This window comes from Dendropsophus ebraccatus, chromosome 14, assembly GCF_027789765.1.
Source record: "Dendropsophus ebraccatus isolate aDenEbr1 chromosome 14, aDenEbr1.pat, whole genome shotgun sequence".
Classification (NCBI taxonomy): Eukaryota; Metazoa; Chordata; class Amphibia; order Anura; family Hylidae; genus Dendropsophus; species Dendropsophus ebraccatus.
In genome coordinates, this window is record NC_091467.1 from 56,287,912 (window position 1) to 56,313,787 (window position 25,876).

At 42.5% G+C, this 25,876-nt stretch overlaps 1 protein-coding gene across 2 annotated transcripts in view; it reads right to left on the reverse strand.

Moving 5' to 3' along the window:
- The window catches only part of EVPL (envoplakin), a 40,575-nt gene that overhangs the window by 11,136 nt on the left and 3,563 nt on the right, over positions 1-25,876 (reverse strand). Inside the window, exons 2-12 of one of the 2 annotated variants that reach the window (XM_069953924.1) lie at positions 22,173-22,338; positions 10,561-10,660; positions 9,758-9,912; positions 9,465-9,588; positions 8,639-8,761; positions 7,470-7,508; positions 6,823-6,984; positions 6,024-6,131; positions 5,262-5,357; positions 3,508-3,780; positions 1,531-1,688 (exon numbers count right to left, since the gene is read on the reverse strand). In XM_069953924.1, coding sequence (XP_069810025.1) covers positions 1,531-1,688; positions 3,508-3,780; positions 5,262-5,357; positions 6,024-6,131; positions 6,823-6,984; positions 7,470-7,508; positions 8,639-8,761; positions 9,465-9,588; positions 9,758-9,912; positions 10,561-10,660; positions 22,173-22,261 — 1,427 coding nt within the window. In that variant the 5' untranslated portion in view covers positions 22,262-22,338. Of the gene's footprint in view, positions 1-1,530; positions 1,689-3,507; positions 3,781-5,261; positions 5,358-6,023; positions 6,132-6,822; positions 6,985-7,469; positions 7,509-8,638; positions 8,762-9,464; positions 9,589-9,757; positions 9,913-10,560; positions 10,661-22,172; positions 22,377-25,876 lie in introns of those variants that run through there. The other variant, XM_069953925.1, reaches the window with a different exon arrangement.

The window sequence follows — 25,876 nt, forward strand, 5'->3', positions numbered from 1 at the left end:
TCCATACCGGGCCGGGGTCTGCTCCGTAATGGCGCTGATCCCGGCTCGGCATTCTATTACTTTTGGCTGCAGCAGCCAAAAGTAATAGAACACCGATCTCATGGATTCATGCAGTATAACTATACTGCATGGATCTCTATGAGAGATCAGAGTGCATATACTAGAAGTCCCCCAGGGGGGCTTCTAGTATATGTCTAAAGTAAAAGAAAAAAGTATTTTTAATAACACAAAATCCCCTCCCCTAATAAAAGTCTGAATCACCCCCCTTTCCCCATTTTATAAATAAAAATAAATAAATAAATTAATAAACAAACATGTTTGCTATCGCCGCGTGCGTAATCGCCCGAACTATTAATTAATCACATTCCTGATCTCACACGGTAAACGGCGTCAGCGCAAAAAAAATCCCAAAGTGCAAAATTGCGCATTTTTGGTCGCATCAAATCCAGAATAATTGTAATAAAAAGCGATCAAAAAGTCATATATGCGCAATCAAGGTACCGATAGAAAGATCACATCATGGCGCAAAAAATGACACCTCACACAGACCCATAGACCAAAGGATAAAAGCGTTATAAGCCTGGGAATGGAGCGATTTTAAGGAACGTATATTGGTTAACAACGGTTTGAATTTTATACAGGCCATCAGATACAATATAAGTTATACATGTTATATATCGTTTTAATCGTAACGACTTGAGGAACATGCATAACAAGTCAGTTTTACCCCAGGGCGAATGGCGTAAAAACACATTTCCCCCAAATAAAAGAAATGCGTTTTTTTTTTCAATTTCACCACACATATAATTTTTTTCTGGTTTCCCGGCACATTTTAGGCAAAAATTACATCTGCCTTAGCAAAGTACAATTAGTTGCGCAAAAAATAAGGGCTCATTTGGGTCTCTAGGTGGAAAAATGCAGGCGCTATGGCCTTATATACACGAGGAGGGAAAAACGAAAACGCAAAAATGAAAACTGGCTGTGTCCCCTAAGGGTTAAAGAACCACACGAAAACAGCTAAAAAAAATTGCAGATGTTTACCTGTTTTGGTGCAGTTTGGCTGTTCGCTTTTCGCTACTTACCTGTCCTCGCTCCCTAAGTGTCCTGCTCAATCAATCAATGACTGAGGGGCAGTGCCACAGCCAGTGATTGGTTGAGCAGGCTGTCACTCTCGAGACACATCTTAGTCAGTCATTGTGATTGGCTGAGCAGGGTCTTACACTTCAGACAAGAGTGACAACCCACTCAGCCGTGGCGCTGTCCCGTCTCAGTCAGTAGTTGGCTAAGGTGGCTGGAGAAACCAGAGAGGTAAGCATACCATTTTTTATTTATTTAAATGTGCGTCCGCCATATGCAACAAATATAAAAACGAAGTTCGCAAAAATTTGCTTCGTAGTAACGCATACTTTGTTGCCAATCCAGCTTCACTCATCTCAACACAGGATATTTATGGAGAGAAAGAGGTCACACTTAATCCATATTTATCATCATGCCATATAGTGATTCCTCCCATCCATATTGAGTACTCACTTCTTTATCCTATCACTAGACTCCGGGTCTGGAGCAGGGATGACAAAACAGGCAGCCGGAGCGTCCTTGGTTCCTCCACCACCAGAAGCCTCCACAACCCAGTTCTCTTTCTTGCCATTATCTTTCAGTTTATACGACTCCCCTTTGTTTAGCTGAACCTGAAAAAGAGAGGAGGCTTATTAGACATTGATCTTCTTTCTTTGTGATTTCACATACATTGGTATTCATAGTATAAATGCTGAACTAGAATCTTGGCAATGCCAGTGGTTGAGAACACACTTCAGATAGCATTCTCACATAAAATTACAATTACTAGTTCTTATTATAGATTTAAGTGATCTAAGAATTTACTGCTATTTCTATGAATGGGAATCAAGGGGTATTAATTCTCCTTAAGGAGAGTCCGTCATAAAGACATGTGGAGACTTACAGGCCATTTCTTCTCCACTGAGAATTCTGGGAAGAAAGGATATACAAAATAATTCTCACACCTCTTAGGGCCCTATTCCATTGGACGATTATCGTTCAGATTATCGTTAAATCGTTTGAATCTAAACTATAATCGTTCGGTTAAATTGCAGTTAACCACTAACGACCGAACGAGAAATCGTTGATCGTTTAATAAGACCCGGACCTATTTTAATCGTTGCTCGTTCGCAAATCGTTCGCATTGAATAAGAAGTCGTTCGGTTCGTTTAAATTAGTGACGAACGATAATCTTCCCGTGGAATAGGGCACTTAGGCAAAGGCAAGATGTCCCTTCATGTCAGACTCTATCTAGGAGTCTTAGAACATTGACGGGGAATTATGCCAAGCCAGACAATCTCTCCAAAAGGTAAGATTTCCCATCTGCAGACAGCTAGCTGTTTCAGGGGTTGTTGCCCCTCATCAGTGCAGAGCAGGGTTTGGCTGGGTAGTGAATGGGAAGAAATTTCCATCTGTTATTAATGGATTAAGGGCTTTTAGGGCCAGGGGGTGCACCAGCCATGGACCACACTGCCTCTTATTGTGGCCCTGTTCTGACAAACAGAGACACAGGTGATCACACAGACAGGCAATTAGAGTCTGACAGTCGCTATGGCCGGCATCTATTGTACTACAATGAGTCCTTTCTTCCTCGTAAAGGAAAATGCACAAGACTGTAGAGTGCCCCTATTATTAACCATGTCATGTTAACCATGTGTCCTTATCATTAATAGCACATTACTAATAGTGTCAACAAAATTCCCCCCATTTATAATAGTCCCAGCATAGTGCCCCCTATTATTAGTAGAGTCAACAGAGTGCCCATTATTATTAATATAGCCAGCAGAGTCTCCAATATTATGGCCCTTATAAGAAATAGAAATAGAAATAGGTGCCATAAAGTGCCAGAGATTTGTAATTCACTTCTATTAAAAAATCTTAAGTCTTCCAGTACTTATCAGCTGCTGTGTGTCCTGCAGGAAGTGGTGTTTTCTTTCCTGTCTGACACAGTGCTCTCTGTTGCCTCCTCTGTCCATGGCAAGAACTGTCCAGAGCAGCAGCAAATCCCCATAGAAAACCTCTCCTGCTCTCCAGACTGGAAATAATACAACTTCCTGTTGGGCATACAGCAGCTGATAAGTATTGCAAGGCTTGAGATTTTTTAATAGAAGTAAATTACAAATCTCTGGCACTTTATGGCAGCAGTTGATTTGAAAGAAAAAATTTTGGGGTGTACAACCCCTTTAATGGAACCACCAGAGTGCCCTAATATGGATAGTGCCCAAGGACTTCCCTCTAATATTACAGTGCCATCTAGAATGCCCGCACTGAAAAAGCCAGCCACAAAAACAAAGTGTGTCTTGTGTGTGGACCACTCTGTAGGTGTGTGATCTATATAACTATACTGAATTTGATTGCACCCCCTTGAAGTAAATAAAAAAATAGATTCTGGTTGAGCACAGCTTAACCCAAGTGTCTATGTCTGTGAAACTATAGAATTAGGAAACCTACATCTCCTGAATCCCAGTCGCAGATGGTATCCAGAGTGAGCGGCTGCTGTGTTCTCATTCGCCTCTGTTTGATGGGAGCTATTTCCGGGGCTCTCTGCTTGAGTTCAGACAAGGTCTTCTCCGCGAGGGCCAGCTGCTTGTCCTCCTTCTCCAGCTGTAGAAGTAGCTCAGATACAGCTCCGGGCACCTGTGTATTTGGCTGGATGTATTTGGTATCTAGGTTTTTCCTCACTTTGCTCAGTGTTTCTGTCACGGAGTCGGCATCATCATGAAACTGCAAAGAGAACGGAGACAATAGTACGATTTCTCTATCTAGAGGACATTACAAAATGACAATACACTATTGTACATGCACAAGGATGTTCTGCTTTTCCATTCATTTTGTTGGACCTTCAAACTTCTCATAGAGAATAAAGGGTTTACTGTTCTGTAAATAGGGTTCATCCATGTCCTCACGGTGCCAGGGTTCACATAGAACAGCTATGACCCTCACTCATTCTCCTCAGTAACAATTTGTTCTCAACCCATCTAGAGTGCTTTAAAGTCAATGTACCACCGCTACATCCTTTTTTTTTTTTACATGAAACGACTGGCACTGGCGTGGGGATGCTAGTGTTACGGTCCTTCCGTGAACCGCAGCCTGGTTCCCAAGCACGGTGCGGGACTCTTATCAAGCACTGGCCGGGCATAAAGCACTGGAGGAGGGCCCATCGGCCCCAGTGTGATAAAATCCCCTCCCCTCTGTGATGCTGCTCCATTAGAAACCGAGGGGAGACTCTGTCAGCAGGTTTATGCTGTCCTATCTCAGGGTAGCATAAAGTAGTGGCAGAGAAGCTGAACAGAATGATGTATCACTTACATTGTTCTGTGTAGCTGATCCAGAGATCTCCTCCTGAATAACATAGACAATAAGTAGTCCCCTCCATTATGTGCATGAGCTCAGTATTCCTGGATATTCATGAGAAGCAGAAAACTCGGGCCACCAGCTGCTGATTGCCAGTTATCTATCTGTACTGTGTAAAGGCAGTCAGCTGTCAATCAGCAGCTGGAGGGTGAGGGGGGGGGTAGGGGTGTGGCAAGAATCCTATTCTCCTGCATATTAGGAGAACGGCTGAACAGAATGATGTGAGTCATACACCGATCTATTCAGAATTTCCGTCACTAGTTTATGCTGCCCTCATTTAAGGAGGCATAAACCTAGTGACAGATTCTCTTTAAGTTACAAAGTAAGTATTCTTTTTTTTTTATTCTATCACAAAACCAGGTTGGATTTTTTTATTTGAATAAGTCAGACAACCCTTTCTTTTAACTGTAACTGCTTATTTGGACCAATATCTTTTTGCTGTACATGTTTCTTTATATAGTGTTCCCTAGTATAATGTATTTTGCAGTGTAAAATATACTGACATAGTGGCTTGAGACTCTATGGGGGAGATTTATCAAAGGGTGTAAAATTTAGACTGGTGAAAACTGCCCACAGCAACCAATCACAGCTCTGGTTAATTTAACCAGAGTTTAAAGCTGGGCTTTGATTGGTTGCTGGGGGCAGTTTGCACCAGTCTAAATTTTACACCCTTTGATAAATCTGCCCCAATGTGTGTGATTCTCCCCTTGACATAGAGACTCTCAAGTTTCTGTGGGATTGTGACTGCACAAATACCTTTACTAACTTTCCCTGTCAAAAACACCGGAAGCCAGAAAAAAAGGATAAAGACTCATGTGTGAACTAAGCCTTATCATTTTGACCCTCCTTACCTTCTTGTAGTCCTCTGCATTCTTGAGATGGTTTTCCTGACAGATACACAAGTTCAAAAAGTTCTGCCACTCTCCTTTCAGGGCTTCATCATGGGCCTGAGACACAAACAATATATAATCTATGAGATGTACAGGTTTTTCACAGAGAAATGCAAAGGCTGGCAAAGCAGTAAATGGTTCCATGTTTTTAGATTATAAAGTTGAAGGGGTTTCTCGGAAAAATAGACTGATCAGTGGGGTGCCAGCACTTGCACCAATCAGCTGTTTGGCGCCTGCACTACACAGTGAAGTGTAGTGGCCGGACCTGGTTACTGCAGTTCACTTGAATGGGACCTGAGCTGCAGTTACACATTGCTACCACTACACAGTGAACAGCGCTAACTGCTTCTTAACCCCATTCCTCGGGGTAGAGAGTGTCCACACGCCATGAATCAATGATCGATGACCAATCCGGTGGACAGCTCATCACTATATTTTGCTCAGAAAACCCCTTTAAGTCTTTAATTCTGCAACAGCTGGAGAGCCACAGGTTGGGAAACACTGCTATATATAATGGTAAATTACTATATAGATCCACATCCCTAAAAGACCATTCAGATTCAGATTTTCAGGAACCAAAATCGGTGAGTAGTGCAGGATTTATACCAATGTGTGTAACCATGTCATCTACTACCTCTGAAGAAGAGTTCTATATATGGGGATTCTTTACCATAAGAGCAGTAAGACTATGGAAGGACTGCTGTGTAAGCATGTGCGGCTCACCTGGATGCAGCTGGCAGCGGGGTGCTTCAGCTCTATCAATCTGTCTCCGTCATCCAGCAGGTTGTTCACTGTCTCCTCCTGGGGCAGCAGATCTTCACCTTTAAAACGCTGCAGCGATGAGATTTGCACTTTAGTTATAGTCATACTGATTTAGTCCAAATTCTTTTAGGTCAGGATCAGCATCATGTTATGGTGGAGAGTCACAAGAACATGTGAAATATCTTCTTTTTTGTTTTTGTTTTTTTAGCAGTATTGTTTATACAGCTGGATTTTTGTAATAAAAACTGTTTTCCTTAATTTGACATAAATGGCATTGTCTATTACAGCAAACCATTCTTATTAGTTTTAAAGTGGACATATTATTTACCAAAAATTTCCTTAAAGGGGCTGTTCACCAATTTTTTTTCCTTTCAAACCAGCTGGTGCCTGAAAATGCCAGTACTTCTCAGTTTATGTATGTCCTGCAGGAAGTGGTGTATTATCTAAGTCTGACATAGTCTCTCTGCTGCCACCTCTGTTCATGTCAGGAACTGTCCAGAGCAGCAGCAAATCCCCATAGAAAACTTCTCTCCTGGAAAGAATTTACCACTTCCAGCAGCTGATAAGTACTAGAAGACGTTAGATTTTTTTTTTAAATAGAAGTAAATTACAAATCTCTGGCACTTTCTGGCACCAGTTGATTTGAAAGAAAGGGTTTTTTAGGGGTGAAATACTCCTTTAAAGGGGCTATCCATGATTGCCAAAACATAGCTGCCACACCAATATATAGTAGTTTATAGTGTTGTAAATACTTGCTCACCTCGTATTGCCTGCGGGTGGCAGGGAGGTCGTTGATTTGGTCGCTCCAGTCCTGCTTGATAATCTTGTTCTGTTCATCACTCAGGTAGAGCAGCTCCTTTGTGCATCCGTGCAGGTGGTTGTACAGGCTGCCCAGGTGTCTGCCCCGCCATGCTGAATCTTCCTGTAATCAGCAGTAAGACCAAAGGTCATTGCCTATACCTAGTCGCTTAAAGTGAACATCTAACACATGGGTCTCCAAAACTGCGGCCCTCCAGCTTTTGCAATACTACATTTCCCATGATGCCTGGACAACCAAATCCAAAACTTAAGCTGTCCAGGCATGATGGGAATTGTGGTTTTACAACAGCTGGAGGTCCGCAGTTTGGAGACCCATGATCTAACACCATGTTTATTTTTTCATCTAAATATCTCCCGAGCTCCATCGATTGTAAAGATATAATAAAAAAATTAATTGGTACAGAATTTTAGACCTAACAATAACTTGGTCTTATAAGGTGGACAACAATTACAAGGATGAGGATGATTTTCTGCTATGCACATGATGTATGTTGGGGTTATCGGATTGTCTGCTCAGTATACTTCTGTATTTATGAGATATATATAGCATTATTTTATCCTTTATCCTTATCCGGTTCCCTATCTTACCTGCAGGCTGCGATACTGGGTCTTAACAGCAGTCTGGTCCTGAAAGATGAATGAACATAAATTACACATCAGTTAAGATCAAAAAGTACAATAAAAAAGTTACATAGACTTTCCTATATGGAAAGAAGAGATGGGCGAATGCCTGGTCTGAACCTGAGCGTGTGGCATTTGATTGCCAGTGGGTGAAGAAGATGGCAAAGGCTGCCTTGTATATAGCCATAGACGTTATCCATGTTTTCCAGGACTCCCTAGGGCTGTATCCAACTTCTCCAGCCACCGAGGTTCCCTTATTTCTAATGGAAAGATTTCTGCTTTCGTTCTTTTAAGCACATGTATCTAAAGGATCATATTTTCATGCCTTGATTTTCTACCACATTTACCCATCAGGCCACCTAGGCCGCTAAACTCTTCAGGTCCTAGAACACGTTATGTTGCCCGGCTTGCACTAAGTATGGTGAGTTATGCTGCGTTTACACGGAACGATAATTCGCTCGATCGTACGATTAACGATTTCGACGTACTGATTTTTTTTATAACGATCAGCGTTTAGACGGAACGATATATTGTATGGAAAAATCATTTTCCGATCGTTTTGCAAACGCTTAAGCCTATCTCGCACATAAGTAAAATCGGTAAACGACTGTTTACACGCAACGATCTGCAAATTTTATGCGAACGATTTAAGAACATGTTCAAAGATCAAAATGAACGATTTCTCGCTCGTCGTTTGATCGTTTGCTGCGTTTACACGTACGATTATCGTTCGAATTCGATTGTTATCATGCAAATTCGCACTATAATCATTCCGTGTAAACACAGCATTAGTCAATTATTGCTTTCCGTTGTCTTTCCAAGTTCCTTCTGCTCTGTAGAATGACCAGCAATCACCACAGGACATGCTGATACTGGTAATGATACTTCTGGTTCTACAAAGCCAAAATGGCCGTCAGCGCTAAATGAGTATGGTATTTTGTTACATATATTGTTATATTCATGACTTATTCATGAGATATGCCATCAATGGCTTCTCACTGGCGATCCAATCTTTGGCACTGATGATACTCTAGCACTGCTACCATTTGGGGCCAAGGCCTAAACCCGCATTCAGTTGGTAAAGACATGTAGTTGCCATGAGCTTCAAGCTGGAAATATTAGGCTGAAATAACTACCTGAGGGAGGTTGCGGATTTCTGTTCCATATTCATCAATCTCTCTCTGGAGAATGTTGTGTTCTGCAATTTGACGTTCCACATCAGCCAAGCTGGGTCCGTAAGGGGCACTATCTATTGCTCTCTGAAAAAAAGCAATAATAGAGAATTTGTCATTTACTCACCCTCCTTCATATTGTCTGTCAGTCTCTGTCATCTGGCATTTCACACTTACAAGTGCAAATTCACATCTAATGGCTCTGTACTCTGGATAACCTCTGACATTACCCTGTCCTTCAGACCACACATACTGTATAGACCCCAATCCATCTTCAACTGCGCCGCTCAGTTCATCCACCTCTCCTCTCCTTTCTGCCCTGCCTCTCTACCAGTCCCTTCACTGCTCACCCATTGCTGATCAAGTTTATTCTAAAATACTGAATACAGTGATGTACTAGATTATCCACGATATATCTAGTCCTTAGGTACATCTCTACCCAAATCCCCAAATGTAATATCTGGTCCTTATAAGACCTTTTTCTCTGCTATCCTCTTCTCTGCTCCTCACATAATCACCTGCCATGCCCCCCCCCCCCCATAATGTGTAACTTGCTCCCCAAAAAAAAAACGCTTTTCCTTTAAAGAACCAAAGACAACATGAAGTTCCTTCCCTATAGCCTGCAATAACTCTGTCTAAATTACACAAGAGACTAAGCAGCTGGGGGGAGACTGTTTCCCTTGTAGAGTACATCTCCTCGTGGGCGGGGCCTGCTCTTCTCATCTCTAGTGAAGTGAATTGCCATATAACACAAATAACAATAATATATACTTAGAATTCACAAACGTACCTTTTTACTATCTAGGATCTGTGGCCAGTTGACTTTTGGTTCAGCAGGAATAATACTATATTTCTCGTAGACCTCTCTGTATTCTGCGCATTCTGCTGTAAGACGTTCATGGAGCTGGTGGATACTACAGACAAAGTGTGAAAAGAGAAGGTAACTATGGTGTCTGCACACGCTTTATGGGACAAAAGACATTTTTCATCCTTTCTCATCCAGTCCACAGGTTTTTCCATCTATTTTTCCTGCTCCCCATCTGACCCTCAATTATAGGACTACATTATTTTGGTTTTACTCACTCCTTGTCTATCTCCTCAGCTTGTGGATGTCCATATTTTTTTGCTTTGTCCACATCTAAGAAAAGATCTTTAAGCAGAAGCTCGGAGTCCTTCAGGTTCTTAGCATTTTCTTGCTGATGTTCGAATGACTTCTTCAGGGTGTAATTGCTGGCATCCTACAAGGAGGAAGGAAGAAATAGTCTTTAGAAACCATCACTGCCATATTTAGGAGCCACCATACCACATATTAAAGGGGGTTTCCACCCAAATTTATAAATGGCAGGGCAGTTTCTAGTTTTTGTGTGCATTTGCAGTTTTCAGTTTTTAAAAGCAAATATACCACTAGTACATTGCTTTTCTGATATTTACATGAATAGAGTGGTGCCGGTGCAGGGATGTCAGTGCCATGGTGCTTTTTTGAAGTTTGGCCCAGTTCCTGCATACGGTGGTGTTCTATTTCCGGGCACCGGCCCTGGGTTAATCACCGGAGGCGGGCCACCCCGCCCCCAGTGGGAGGAAACCCCCTGCCCCTCTATGACGTGAGCCCATTGATTGTAATTTCCTCCCCTTGGGGGCGGGCCGGCCCGCCTCCAGTGCTTCACCCCAGGCCAGTGACTGGGGAATAGGATGGCGCTGTTCACGGGAACTGGGCCGCGGCTTAAAAAAAAGGACCATGGCACTGACATTTTTTTTGGAAAAAAAACGCTATAGTAATCTACACTAACATGATAAACGCTGCGTAAACATTGTGTCTGCCATAGGCAGAGTTATAAAACCCAAGGTGATGGAAGTCATTGGAGCATTGCAGTAGCTGTGCCCTTTACCTGCTTCAGTTTCTGGTGAGTCTCCAAGATATTTCTTTCCACCTGGTCGGCATTTTTCTGCATGCGAGAGATCAGCAAAGCCAGTTCATTGGCAGTCGCCCTGGAGGAGAGAAGGAGAGGTCACGTTTAAATATTACATACAGAAAGTAGACTGCACAGTGGTGAGAAGTATATGTATATAACCAGCATTGGTTATTTCTATCATACACATTTATTGGATCTGCATATAACATGGCGTAAAAGCCTGCGGGTAAATGGTGCGGGTCTCACATCCCCCATGTTAGATGCAGCCCTAGGGAGTCCTGAAAAACATGGATACCGCCTATGGCCTATGACTGTGTCCATGTTTACCAGGCAGCCTTAAAGGGGTTATCCAGCGCTACAAAAACATGGCCACTTTCTTCCAGAGACAGCACCGCTCTTGTCTCTAGTTTGGGTGGGGTTTGCCATTTAGTTCAATTGAAGTGAATGGAGCTTAATTGCAAACCGCACCTGACCTGGAGACAAGAGTCGTGTTGTCTCTGGAAGCAAGTGGCTATGTTTTTGAAGCACTGGATAACCCCTTTAAAGGGCATGTATCACCTAAATTTTCTTTTACTTATTAGAGTCAGATACTAAAACATGGTCTTTTATTCTAACCTGTTTCTATTTTCCGACTGTATTTTTTTACTTTTGCTTTTTTAAAAAAACTTTTTGTGCACTGTTTGGGGGGCTGCCTGAGCTGGTTTAACAGCATTTAGTGCCATGCTTTACAGCAAGACTCATGGGCATAGACGACAATAGGCAGAGTCTGTCCCCTTGTGACCTATGAAGAGTGACCTATGGCCAGTCCACAGGGAGCTGCTATTGTCTCATTTATCTACTGGTGTCACATGTCGCTGCAATGGTGTGGAGATCACTTTATAGCAGTCTTCTCTTATCACCACAGACAGAACAGGAAGTCTCAGCTCTGCAAAAAAAACAATGCCAGAGTCTGACTGGGGTACTGCTGCGCAATTTTTTTTTCACAAACTAAAAAAATCACACATGATAAATCTGGCTTAAAACGTAGCTAATATAAAACCATGCACCCTCCTAGCAAAATAATAAATGGCGCAGCTGACGTAAACTGCTCAAAAATTGCACAAACACAACGCTGCGCGGAAACCCAAAATATGCCAGAATAGTGGTGCAAAAACAATGAAGCATGTGCCCCTTTGTTTCCACAGTATGTCTGTGTATTATGTTTATTGCAAATTTTACCATTTACGCAGTTTTTGCTTGCAACCAGTGTTTGATGCCAAGTTGCATGAAGGTGGTTGTTTGTATAAATGATTAGGTGTTATGTTTATACACTATATACCATGTATTGTCTCAAAAAATGCTGATTTTTATAGCATATAGCACTATATATTTTACAGCATTTGTTGGCGAAGAACAAATATAGCATTACCTCACAAGTTCTGAAGTGGACAGCTGTAATATATACACACACCCTGACCTATTTACATACTAGGGAGATTCTAATAGTATCCATCCAGAAGCGTGGACGTATTCATGTTTTTCAGTCCCAACACTTGTGTGCACATGGCCGATGATATTTGAAAAATATTTACACAAGACTGCTTTTTGTAAAATTTGGCTACATACAACCACTGTGTTAGGACATTGTATGTGACAAGTGGCAGGCATTTCTTTGTTTTTGGCTTTAATAGTATCCTCAATTCTAACTCACTCCAGTGTTCCTGCAGTGTCATCTGTTTCATCCCAGCTCAGCTGCATCCATACATTTCATTATTGCAGCTGGATCATGTGATCATCAGTCTGACAGCCAGAACATGTTCTGATGTGTAGACAGTGGGGGAGATTTATCTGATATAATATTCTGTAGACTGAGTTATGGGTCAGAAGTTCTGTGTCACTGATCTATCACTTGCTGCACTTAGATAGGACTTATATGCAGTGATGAGACTCCACCCCCTCTGCAAAGCCAGAGGCATGATGGTACATGTAGGCTGCATTAGGAGAACCATATCAGAGGGGGAATAGGGATCACACTGATAGATAACTCACGCATTCCACATCAACATTTCCAATCACACTCTGATACAGCATTATATACACTTTAAGGCCATGTTCACACACAGCCGTTGTTTTCAGTCTTCATTGATATCCTTTAAAGTTTATGGAAACAACAGCTGTTAGTTCACACAATGCATTGAATAATGTCCGTTTTTCACAGTGGCCGTCAAATTAACATTCATGTCACTACTTTGCGCCTGTTATTTAGTGAAGAGTGTCTGCTATTTTATGTTGTTCACACACATATATATTTTTTTTCACAGTTCTTTCACTTTTTTATTAAATTCAATGGACCCTTTAAAATTAGCCCCACCCAAAAAGGACCATCATCAACCCGAACTAGTTAAAAATGTTCAATAAATTATGGATAATAGAAATACACAGACAGATTATATATATTTATTTATTATTATTATTTTTTTTTTTTAAACCCTGCCCCTCCATGAGGATGTTCCTTATGACATACCATGGTCTGTGACATACAGAGAAGGAAGAATTGCTGATGCGTTCCAGTGATACGGACACCTGCAGGCAATGGTTGTCTACGTGTCAGCTGTGTCTCATATGATAATGTGAAGGTTTACTTAGAGATTCAGATTCATATTTTGCTTACCTCAAAATCTACTTAAAGTGGTGACTAAAATTTGGTGTTTTTGGACCGCCAGTCTATTGCATTATTCATTAAAATGGGAGGGAGGCCTGGCAGATCTACATGTTTTAGAGAATACCAAAAAATCACTATTCCACTGATATTTTTCAAGGGGTGCTCCGGCTAAACACTTTTTCTTTCAAATCAACTGGTTTCAGAAAAATATAGAGATTTTAAATTTACTTCTATTTAAAAATCTCAAGTCTTCCCATAATTATCAGCTGCTGTATGTCCTGCAGGAAATGGTGAATTCTTTCCAGTCTGACACAGTGCTCTCTGCTGCCACCTCTGTCCATGTCAGGAACTGTCCAGAGCAGTAGCAAACCCTCATAAAAAACCTCTCCCGCTTTGGACATTCAAGAATACAAAAATGGAAGCTCTACGGCACCCCAGCGTTCACCTACTTTTCAATGTGATTCATAACATGCAACAATGAGAGTAATAAATCTCTGTGCAAACTACAGAGCACAATGCCAACCCGCCTGTAGTATACAAAGAATGCTGAAAGGCAACAAACTGTGGGGAAACGTGAGGCTCCTACATGTTTATTGTGGCCAGCAATGCAAAAAGGTGTGATCTCAGGCTAGGTGACGGACTGTCAAACTGGATGATACATAGTGGTTTCACAGACACACCTTACCCTCTGCTATATAGCACACAGTGCATGTCGCAAGCCAAAATTTATTTGGTGCTTAATTTTATAATGATCTTAGCCTTTTGTACATTTATAGTTGGCACTGCCCTAGATGCTATATATATATATATATATATTAATTACACACAGGTGATAACAGGAAGTGAGGACATATTGGTTCTCCCTTTTGAATTAGTAGCTGTTAAGATAAGATGATGAGAAGATTTATTACTTACATCATTCTGTTCAGACGTTCTCCTAATATGCAGGAGAATAGGATTCTTACCGCACCCCTCCCCCTGTCCTCCAGCTGCTGACTGACAGTTGACTGCCTATACACAACAAGGATAGATAACTGCCAATCAGCAGCTGGTGGGCGGAGTTTTCTGCTTCTCATGAATATCCAGGACTACTGGGCTCATGCACATAATGGAGACGACTACTTATTGTCCATGTTATTCAGGAGGAGATCTCTGGATCAGCTGCACAGAACAATGTAAGTGATCCATCATTCTGTTCAGCTTCTCTGTCACTAGTTTATGAGTCTCAATCCACAAAATAAGAGGTTTGAATAATGCGGCACTCACCACTTTATGCGTGAAAAAATCAGTGCTTGTTTATTCGTCCCAACCGACAAACATATTCTCTTAGCAGGTAATGCTGCGTTTACACGTAACAATTATCGTGCGAATTTGCGCGATAACGATCGAATTCGAACGATAATCGTACGTGTAAACGCTGCGAACGATCAAACGAGAAATCGTTCATTTTGATCTTACAACATGTTCTAAAATCGTCGTTCATCGTTCGCAAAAAATTCGCAGATCGTTCCGTGTAAACAGTCGTTCGCCGATTTAACCAATGTGTGAGATGGGCTTAAGCGATCTCAAAACGAATTTCCGTACGATATATATCGTACCGTCTAAACGCTGATCGTTATGAAAAAAAAAAACGTTACTCCGACATCGTTAATCGTACGATCGGGCCAATTATCGTTTCGTGTAAAAGCAGCATAAGACGCCGACGACACATAATGATTACAGGTGACAGCTGTTTCGCTTTACTAAGCTTCTACAGACGGTCGGTAGAAGCTTAGTAAAGCAAAACAGCTGTCCCCTGTAATCATCATGTGTCGTTGGCGTCTTACCTGCTAAGAGAATATGTTTGTGAGTGCCGCATTATTCAAACCTCTTATTTTGTGGATTGTGACTTTACTCTATGAACAAGCCGCTCCAGGTGCCTGGTAAAGCTGGATCCAGTCCTGGGAAACTTCTCCCAGTTTCTGATTTTCTGATGTTAGTGCTGTTACTGCCATAGTTAAGCCCCCTCCATGGTGGACAACTATTTCTCATTCTCTCCTTCTCAGGGGTCAGGGACAGAGCTGGGCTGTTTGCTAGCTCAGGCCAGTCACAGGACATCACCTACTCCTCTCTGCTCTACCTAGGTGGGTTCACACTAAGTAATAGGGGCAAATAACCGCGGATCCCGTCGTTTGCGCCCGCGCGGATGTCTGCCCATGCTATAAACTACATTTAATGGTTGGGCAGATTCCGCCATCCACCCGAAGAATTGACACCTCAACTCTTTGGGTGGATGGTGGAATCTGCCCGACCATAGAATGGAGTATATGGCACAGGTGAAGGCACAAGGAGGGCATGACGTCAATTCTTGGGGCGGACAGCGGAATCTGTCTGACCACAGAATGGAGTCCATGCCACGGGGATGCACGCAGGGGCGAGCGGAGGTGAGCAACGGAATGTGAGGTAGGTTATCCACCCAGATTCCTCTGTGTGAACCCACCCTAAAAGAGAAAGATAGCAATGGCATCACAGCAAGCCAGGTTTAAATCATAAGATAAGTTAAAGATAGGGGAGAGAGAATTACAGCAATGAAGAGGTTACATCACAAAAGCAGCCCTGGTCCAAGCAGTGAACTGCTGCTGATAACAATCATGACAAGCTCCATAAGGGACAGCTGCCGAGTCATCTATGACTAGGAACACATGTTGCATATATACTGGGTCTAGAAGTGGTTCTTGAAGTCCATCCAGTTAGAAAGTGAAATACAAAGGAAGGTGGTATACTTTTCTCAGGATCCATTTTTGCCTTTGGCACGTTTTATACTTCAGAAAGTATGCAGTATATGTACAATGTGTGTTCCTACTCAATGGGTGTCGTGATCTTACATTTCAGGTACAGTGTGGACCCTCTGGAGCAGACAGACAGGCTAAGGCTGGGTTCACACTATGTATATTTGAGGCTGTATTTGTGAGGCTGTATAGCAACCAAAACCAGGAGTGGATTGAAAACACAGAAAGGCTATGTTCACATAATGTTGTAATTGAGTGGATGGCCGTCATTTAATGGCAAATTTTTGCTGTTATTTTAAAACAACGGCTGTTATATTGAAATAATGGAAGTTATTTACCGTTATATGACGGCCATCCACTCAATTTCAACATTGTGCAAACAGAGCCTTTCTGTGTTTTCAATCCACTCCTGGTTTTGGTTGCTATGAGGACCTGACTTGAGGACCAAATACTGCCTGAAGTATACAGTGTGTGAACCAGGCCTTAGCCTGCATCCACACAGTCTAGGCCCTATCCTGGACATAGCACAAGCTTTCTGTTTTATTCATGTGTTTTTGTAGAAGAACTGAACTCATTATTCCAGATGTGGTCTCATAGAGCTCTATATAGAGATCCCTCTTCCTAATGTTTATACCTTTAACTATGTAGATAAACTCTCAATTTAAGTGTTTTACCTTAACATATCTCAGATGTCCTATGTCAGGTATATCCATGTCTTGCCAGCACTGAGTCAGCCCTGAACCTTCTCCTCCTACAGTCATCTGCAGTTGTGGCCTAGCAGGCATAATGCCATAATGTGACCTGGAACCTTTGTTCTAATGCCAAGGCTACATAGCCACACAATGCGTCACCATTATTGGATGATAGTTTGTGACTGCAGTGTAATATCCAGGTCACCTCCTATAAAATATCTTTCATATATTGTCAAATCTTTGAGCCCACAAAGTTGTGGTGGAATAAAGTAGTCTGTACAGATACCAATTAATGTTGTTTCATAGATTCACAAGAGTCTTGATAGCTTGTTAGACCAATCTCGCAAAACACATAGGGCCTGTTCACACTACGGAATCAGGGCATAATTTTAAACGGAATTAGCGCCGTGGACCCCGCTTGAAGTTTCGGCTGTCCCATTGATTGAATAGGATGTCTCACACACACGTGAGGAATCTCCTTCTATCAATAGAACAGAGGGGAACTTCGAGCAGGGTCCACAACGCTGATTCCGCTTGAGATTCTACCCTGATTCTGTAGTGTAAATGGGCCCTTACTGTCAATTGACATGTCAATTGTTTGGGCAGACGTTGGAGTGCGTGTGAGGAATCCTCTTTAATCAATTGGACAGGTGGAACTTCAAACGGGGTCTGTGGTGCTGATTCCGTTTAAAATTCTGCCCTGATTTCGTAGTGTAAATAGGCCCTTACTGTCAATTGACATGTCAATTCTTTGGACGGATAGTGGAGCGCATGCAATGCATCCTATTTAATCAATGTGACAGGCAGAACTTCAAGCTGAGTCCGTGGCGCTGATTCTGCTTAAAATTCTGCCCTAATTTTGTAGTGTAAATGGGCCCTTATTGTCATTTATATTAACTTTTGACATGTCAAAAGTTTAGATTGCATCAGGTCTTAATCCTGAGACCTTCTGTGATTGTGAAGTATAAATGGGGGAAGCATTTGGCCCTGTGTTTTACTGGCTGACCGCCAGCTTCATGGCAGGACTGGGTCTCCATTGTCTATAGAGCCTGACTCCTGCTATGAATAGGATCGGGCAGCCAGCCAGGCGGATAGTAAAATGTGCGACCACACGCTTCTCCCAGCTACAACTCACAATCTCAGCAGGATCTTAACTTTGGACATGCCTGAGCAAAATTTCAGAGGTTTATGTAAATGACAGTACCGCTTCAATGAAGCTTTGATCAAAGCCCTCATCCACACTACTGTAATACAATCCCATCATGTGTCTGGTCTCTACCTCCCTACACAGCCACATAGAGACCTTTTTTTTCTTTTGTAGATCCATCATTCCTTAGCTGAGCCACACCTGAGGTGACCGAAACCCTCCAAACCAGACTGAGCGGAATCAGGTTCTTCTAGTCAAGAGGTCGAGAAGCGGCGGCATTGATCCAATAATGGTAATACTTAGTTTAACCCAAGAAGTAGGAGTCACGTGAAGCCCTGTGTCTACGAGCCAGAGAGTACAAAATATTCTGAATTCCTGGCTGGTTTCTTGCTCAAGGGCTACTCGAGCAAACTGCAGGAGAAGCGAGAGCAAAGGGATGCAAATCCCATGCAAATATATATATATGTAACTTCCGAAAGACAAAATAAATGCAAAGCCAATAAAGTAATAGTGACCTATGGCTGCACTAACCCCAATCGTCCATGTACCAGGACATAAAAACAGCTGTTTATATTGTTCTCTTTATTGCCCCAACCTTCCTCAGGAATCCGCTGCACACAAACACACCCTAATAAAAAAAAATCTCTAATCGGGGAATAAAGTACAACGTTCACGTCATCCGCAGACCGCAGGTACCGCCCAAGTATTATAGAACTAAAAATCTCAGCATGCCCAATTCAGCATAGGCTGGGAAGTCTTACTACAAGGGCCAGCAGGCATCTGTATGAACGCAGCCAAGATAGAAAAGATCACAAAGGCGATGCCTATAGCATATGGTGATCATAGAGGAGGGACCACCCTTTATAAGCGATGGTGGGGAAGCCTATTATCATATACTATAGACTATGGAGGTCATAGAGGAGGGACCACCCTTTATAAGCCATGGTGGGGAAGCCTATTATCATATAGCATATGGAGGTCATAAAGGAGGGACCACCCTTTATAAGTCATGGTGGGGAAGTCTCATCACCTGCCATTTCTTTGGATTTGGCTCATCCTTATATTACATTGAATGGCTGTTGGTTTTCTCTATGGCTGTCCACAACTCCAACAAGAATGGTTGTTATACTGAAATGGTTAATAGGCAGGATGTCATTTACAAGCAATTGCAAGAAATATGGTTGACATGGAGGTCAAGTATCTCACTATACAAATGAATATCGTTTAATATGTATATAGAACTTATATAACCTATCATTACGTACAATGGCATGTGATAACATTGGTATGTAGGTGAAGGGCCCAGGTGTAGCCTCTACACTAGGGCTGGAAACATAGCTATGCCTAGGATAGATGGCGCCTTATGTTTGTTTATATATTACTGACACCGCTAAAATACATAGGGGGAGATTTATCAAACATGGTGTAAAGTGAAACTGGCTCAGTTGCCCCTAGCAACCAATCAGATGCCACCTTTCATTTTCCAAAGTATCAGTGAGGAATGAAAGATGGAATCTGATTGGTTGCTAGGGGCAACTGAGCCAGTGTCACTTTACACCATGTTTGATAAATCTCCCCCATAGTATACAACAATAGGGAAACCACAACAGAAGTCATGTTGTACTTTCCGTCATTTCTAGGCATAATTTTACTGTGTAGTCTGTTTTACTATAATGTTGCTGCCCATGATGAAACTAACAATCCCTTTCATACTTGTTATTATCTATTCAGTCTCCTTCCCCAGTTCTGAGCTGCTGCTGCTTTCTGCCAAAAACACAAAAATCTGCGTGTGAGCTTTACTCTCTGTCTCCCCCTCCTCCCTTCTGAGACAGCTAATGTAAACAAGTCCATGGCAGGCTTTATCTGCAACTTTGTAGCTTCTTTTTAATGCTGGGAGGGTTATATCCGAGGTCAAGTTGCTGATGAATTCACTGTGATTAACCCTCCCAGCATTACAAAGAAGCTACAAAGTTGCAGATAAAGCCTGCCAGGGACTTGTTTACATCAGCCGTCTCAGAAGGGGGGGAAGGGGAGACAGAGAGAAAAGCTCACACACAGATTTTTGCCTTCAGCAGAAAGCAGCAACTCAGAACTGGGGGAAGGAGACTCAATAGATAATAACAAGTATGGAAATATTTTTGTAATCTCAACATGGAAAGATATATATCAAAAGTTATGTTTAAGTGGAATACCCCCATAATAATGAAATGTTCTATTACTTATAATATATATATATATATATTTTTTTTATTTTTTTTTCACTATTACAAGATCACTGCTGGCTGTCAATGAATAGAACCAATTATTGTGTCCATATAGACTGTATACTTCTGCAGTTCTGCATTTAAAGGCGCTGTTCTGATCCTCCATCATGGATTCCGCCATATTAACGGGAAGAATAGAGCAGCATGTAGCACTTTTATTCCTGTCAAAGCGCAACAGGACCAGATAGACCCCCATTAAAAGCTAATGGTGTCCGTCAGGCTTCATTGGTAGCCATTGTGCTATTGCTTTTTTTCTGCATCTATCATGGAACTGACGACACAGAAGTGAGTGCCGTATCCGGGGGCGTAACTAGAGATGACTGGGCCCCATAGCAAACTTTTGATTGGGCCCAGATTCCTTCCAGACTGACCCTAAGCTGTCCACCTGGTGCTGCAAATGATGACAGCTCAGGGGGCCCAGTGTATTGCAGGAGCGGGCAATAGGGCCCCCTGATGTGGTGGGCCCCATAGCAGCCGCCATGGCTGCTTTAGTGGTAGTTACAACCCTGACCGTATCCTACAGCCCCCACTGTAGACCAATACATTTTTCCATTGTAGCATATTATCAGGTGAGGAGAAGGATTCCTGGCACTGATTCAGCTCACAGAGGACTGTTCAGACTAGACGCAATTGAAGCAGACTCTCGTCTATAAACTGGATTGTACAAGAAAGCCAAAACTCGCAGTCTTTCATTTAGATTTTTCAGGCAACACCAGGAGTGGATTCAGAAGGAAGGACTTAGGCTCCTAGGCTCGAGCAATTTAAAGGGCAACTCCAACTAAAAAAAATTCTTTCAGATCAACTGGTGCCAGAGATTTGTAATTTGTTTCCCAAAAAAAAATCTCAAGTCTTCCAGTACTTATCAGCTGCTGTATGTCCTGCATATCTACTTCTATGTTTATGACAAACAGCAGCTGATAAGTACTGAAAGACTTGAAATTTTTTAATGGAAGTAAATTACAAATCTCTGGAACTTTCTGACACCAGTTCATCTGAAAGAAATATTTATTGCTGGAGTTGTCCTTTAACAATTTTTTTGCACGATAATATACTCCTCCTCCCTGCCGGATCCACTTCTGGCTCAAATACTGTAGCAGACTTTTTTTTCCAAAAATTCTACGTATGACACCTCCACCCCCTTACATAAACATTGATCTACTTTATATAATAAGAGAGGATCTGAAGAAAGGTGATGTCACATAAGAACAGGGTCCAAGCTCCCCAAACAGGTTGACTAGGGGAGACTGGGTGGGTGTTCCTGCCTTTGATTCATTGTCTACCAGTTCATCTGGTTCTTCATGGCATCCTGTCACCGCCTAATTTCAGTGTCACCTTTACCGTTCAGTTCAGACAACTCCCCAAAACTCGGATGAATCACAGGAACCCATTGGAATTAACCCCTTCTTGAAGGTGCGCATATTTCCAATTTGGAGAAAAATTTTGGTGCAATTTTCTGAAGATTTGGAAGATTGTCTAATAATGTTTTTTAAAATTTTTGCCATTTTTTTCCCAATAAGATTATCCTTTACTGCAGTTCAGGGATGGGAAACCTTGGGCTCTCCAGCTGTTGCAAAACTACAACTCCCATCATGCCTGGACAGCCTTCGGCTGTCCAGGCATGATGGGAATTGTAGTTTTGCAAAAGCTGGAGGGCCAAAGGTTGCCTACCCCTGCTGTAGTTGAATTACACAGGAAACATAAGAAACCACTGGCTGCACTATTGGCGTGCAAGGATAATGTTATAGCTATATCTGTAGATCTACAGGAAACCACAGATAACACTTTACAAACTCACAATCAGCTGCGCCAAATGACAAACTTAACTTGGCTACATAGGCATGAAAAGTTTAAAAAAAAAAAAAGTACATTTTATATATATATATATATATATATATATATATTTAAAAAAAAACAAAAAACTTTTTACCCAAATTTTACCCAATTTTACAAAATTTAGTAGTTGCGTGCAGCATATATAACCAGCACTAGTCACAGGCTCACCGTAGTTGAGATGAGTGTCCACTCATAGTCATCACTAACCAAAAAGTTAGAATAACAACCCGCACCCAGACTTACTTGCTGTACTTTGAAGGTGACTTGGTAGGCGACTTGGTGGGCGACTTAGTAGGGGACTTAGTCGGTGACTTGCTTTGTCCCTTGAACATGTTGCTGCTTTACCCCCTCTGCTGTCCCTCCCTGCGGTCCTGGAGCCTCTGTCCTGGCGTTCGCTACACCTGAGAACCTGACAGTGACAAGCGGAGAAGAGGTATGTGAGACAGGACAGCGCACAAACAGCAGGCTCCTCCCAAAACTTCTAGCCCGGGCGATGGGAGCTGAATGTGTGTGTAACTTGCTAAACCAGTTGTGTAGGACAGAGACCTGTCCCCACCCAGAGAGTGTGTCCCATATTAAGAGCACACTTGTCAATACTCTTTATGACATTTTTAGGTGGAGAATTGTGACCGCGGTGGAAGTGAAGATGTCAAAACAGTCGTACATTTCTAATCTGAGGCTCATGTAAAAGTTGTACGAGAACTTTTTTTTTTTAAATGCACCTGGCTGTTACGTGGACAGAGATACTTTACAAAACAGGTTTCCTATCTTTCAATAGTTTTTTTTTAGGACAACAAAGATTCTTTATAGACAGATAAGGAACCAAAAATACTTAAAGGGGTTATCCAGCGTTAGAAAAACATGGCCGCTTTCTTCCAGAGACAGCATTACTCTTGTCTCTGGTTTGGGTGTAGGTTTTGCAACTCAATTCTATTGAAGTGAATGGAGCTTAAAGGGGTTATCCAGCGCTACAAAAACATGGCCACCTTCCGCATACTGTTGTCTCCAGTTTGGGTGCAGATTTTGAAACACAGTTCCATTGAAGTTAATGAAGCTTAATTGCAATCCACACCTGACATGGAGACAAGAGTGGTGATGTCTCTGGAAGAAAGTGGCCATGTTTTTCTAACACTGGATAACCCCTTTTAATGAGCCGTCTCATTAAAGAATTTCTACTATAATATAACCTAGGATACACTGTAATCCCCACTGATCGCCAGAATAAAGTAGAAGCTGTCAGTTCAACTTGGTGCTACATGGATAACTACTGACCATAATGCAACTGTCCATAGAAAGTGGCACGATTGTCTATTATCATTGATGCTACAGTGTTTTAGTGATTGTCAGATCCCCCTTATGGACATTTGTGACAAATCCCCAAAATGCTTTTCATGAGACAACTAGTTTAAAGGAAATCTGCAAAGATACAAAATCATGTTTTTCTTCTAAGCTCAAGTGTCATATGGGCTGTGTTAAGCTGATTCATGCACACCTCCTCCCTCCTCCACTTGTCCTTACCCTGAAGAAGGATTAATGATGGAAGCCAAAAGTTGTACATCAATCACGCAGGGCAGGGAGGAGGTGAGAGATGGAGGAGGAATGCATGCTGCTGCTCAGCGCAGCCTCTAGGATACTTTAGCTTGGAGGTGACTGATACCCTTGTGGTGTCCCACTGTTAAGTGCCCTAGGCACCTGTTGTAAAGTTCTCACTCCAGGTTAAGTGGTGATGAAGGTAGTACTCTCTAGTTTCACCACTAGGTGTCAGTATTATTTCTAAGCCTTGTTCTTTCATGCACAGCTGAAGTTAGAAATGGGTTACTGTTGTTGTTGTACCATGTGTTCTGCGTTAGCCCATAGGAGATGCTCTTTCTTTTTTACCTATCCCTGTTCTACACACACACAGCCCCTGTGGGAGGAGTTAGTTAGCCTCCCACGGGAGGAAGTCAGTACAGGATTTAGTACAGTCTAGTGAGTGAGCTGGTCAGAGACACGTGTATGCAGATGCAGCTAGAGCCAACCAGTTTCTTCAGTATTCCTACTATATCTACTATGCAGTGCTAGACACTACAAGAGGGAGAGGAGTCTGGGAATGAACTAGCCCATGCCGTGAGCCAGTCTAAAAATTGCAGGGCAGTATCCTGATACACATAAAGAACTAGCCTGGATAGGACAAAGCAACCAGAGGGTCTACGTATCCTATCTCGCAGTGCAGGAAACCGGGAAGACTATTACTATTGAGTGCTATTGAGAGACTTACAGTAAAGCTTTTCTATTTTTCTATCACTGGGACTCAGTCATCCTTTTCTATGCAACAGCACCTATACACACTAACCGCTCACCTTGGGTTATTTTTCCCCTTTCTGTGGGTGGTGGTACCGATAGTCTGGGTGGGTCAATTGCCATTTAGGACTACCGTAACAAGAGCCCAAGGGACCCATCACAACCCGGCAGGTCACCGACCATTTCTGGGGAACACAGCCAGCCACAATACAAAGCAGGTACCAACATCACACTTGTGCGCTGGACTAGCACTGGCGTCACAACATTACCATCCCTGGCTGAGCTGTGTAACTACACCGACTAATCACCAGTAACATCTTAACACTTCACCGGTCGAGCAAACCCACCACACCCTTCAAACCAGACTGGATGAAATCAAGTCCTTCCAGTCAAGAGGTCGAGACACAGCAGCATTGATACAATAATTGTAATATTGATATGTCTTGGAGACATATCAAGAAAGCACAAGTCCAACAGCACAGAGGAACCGGGTCCAATATATGGCCAAACAATGATGGAGGATGCACGCTGGAAGGTGAGCTATCCCAATACTGACCAAGATATCCAACTAGAGAGGAGCCCAACAGCATCCAAAAGGCTTCAAAATGTCAGTACTTAATTCCATCACCAAGCAGTTACAGCAACGTTTCGACCCCTTGGGTCTTTAACATGCATGCTTGACAGAGACCCAAGGGGTCGAAATGTTGCTGTAACTACTTGGTGATGGAATAAAGTACTCACACTTTGTAGCCTTTTGGATGCTGTTGGACTCCTCTCTACAATGTCTTGAAGACATGTCAAAAGTTTTGATCGGTCCAGGTCTCAGTGTTTAGACTCCTACCGATCGTAAGAACGAGCAAGGAGAAGACTGTGCTAAGCGAAGTCCTCTCTCGGCTCTGTCATGTGACTATTCGGGCTCCTAATGTAAGTCTATGGAGCCCAAGTGATAAGCGGACTGGACTGCAGCACAGTTCTCACAATCTGTACCGGTCTGAACGCCCTTTGATGATTTGTGGGACTTTTCACTGTTCTTCTTGTCAAACCCACCATAATATATGTATCTTGATTACTGTATGCTATGACTTTGGCACATATGGGGCCATAGCAAATATGGGCCAATATCTTCAGAAATAAGTGGATATATACCCTGTTCATATCCACAAGAATATTTAAAGGGAAACTTACAGCCCACATATGCATATAGCCATACTGGATTGTCCACAGGGCTCCTTATCCCAAGCGCAGATTTCAGCTCTTTTTTAAGATGGTGGACTAGATTGAGATGAGATCATTGCTGTCCAGTTTGAGGCTATGTTCACACTACATAAAAGTACGTCCGTTGTTGCCACCAACAACAACGGCCGTACTTTGTACGGTGTGGAACACTGCATTTACTGCAATGGGATCCCGGTCGGAGCGTATACACATAGTATACGCTCCGGCCGGGATCCCATACGATGCCGCAAAGAACTGACATGTCAGTTTTCTGCGGCCGCAATTCAGTGAATTGCGGTCGCAGCAAGACCTGTCAGTTCACACAATGAAGTGAGCGGCTCCGGACGCTTGCTTCATTGTGTGCTATGAGAGTTCTGATGCGGGCACGCGCTGATGTGCCCGCATCAGAACACTGCGGCCGGAATGATCTTTGCAGAGACCGGCCGTTCCGT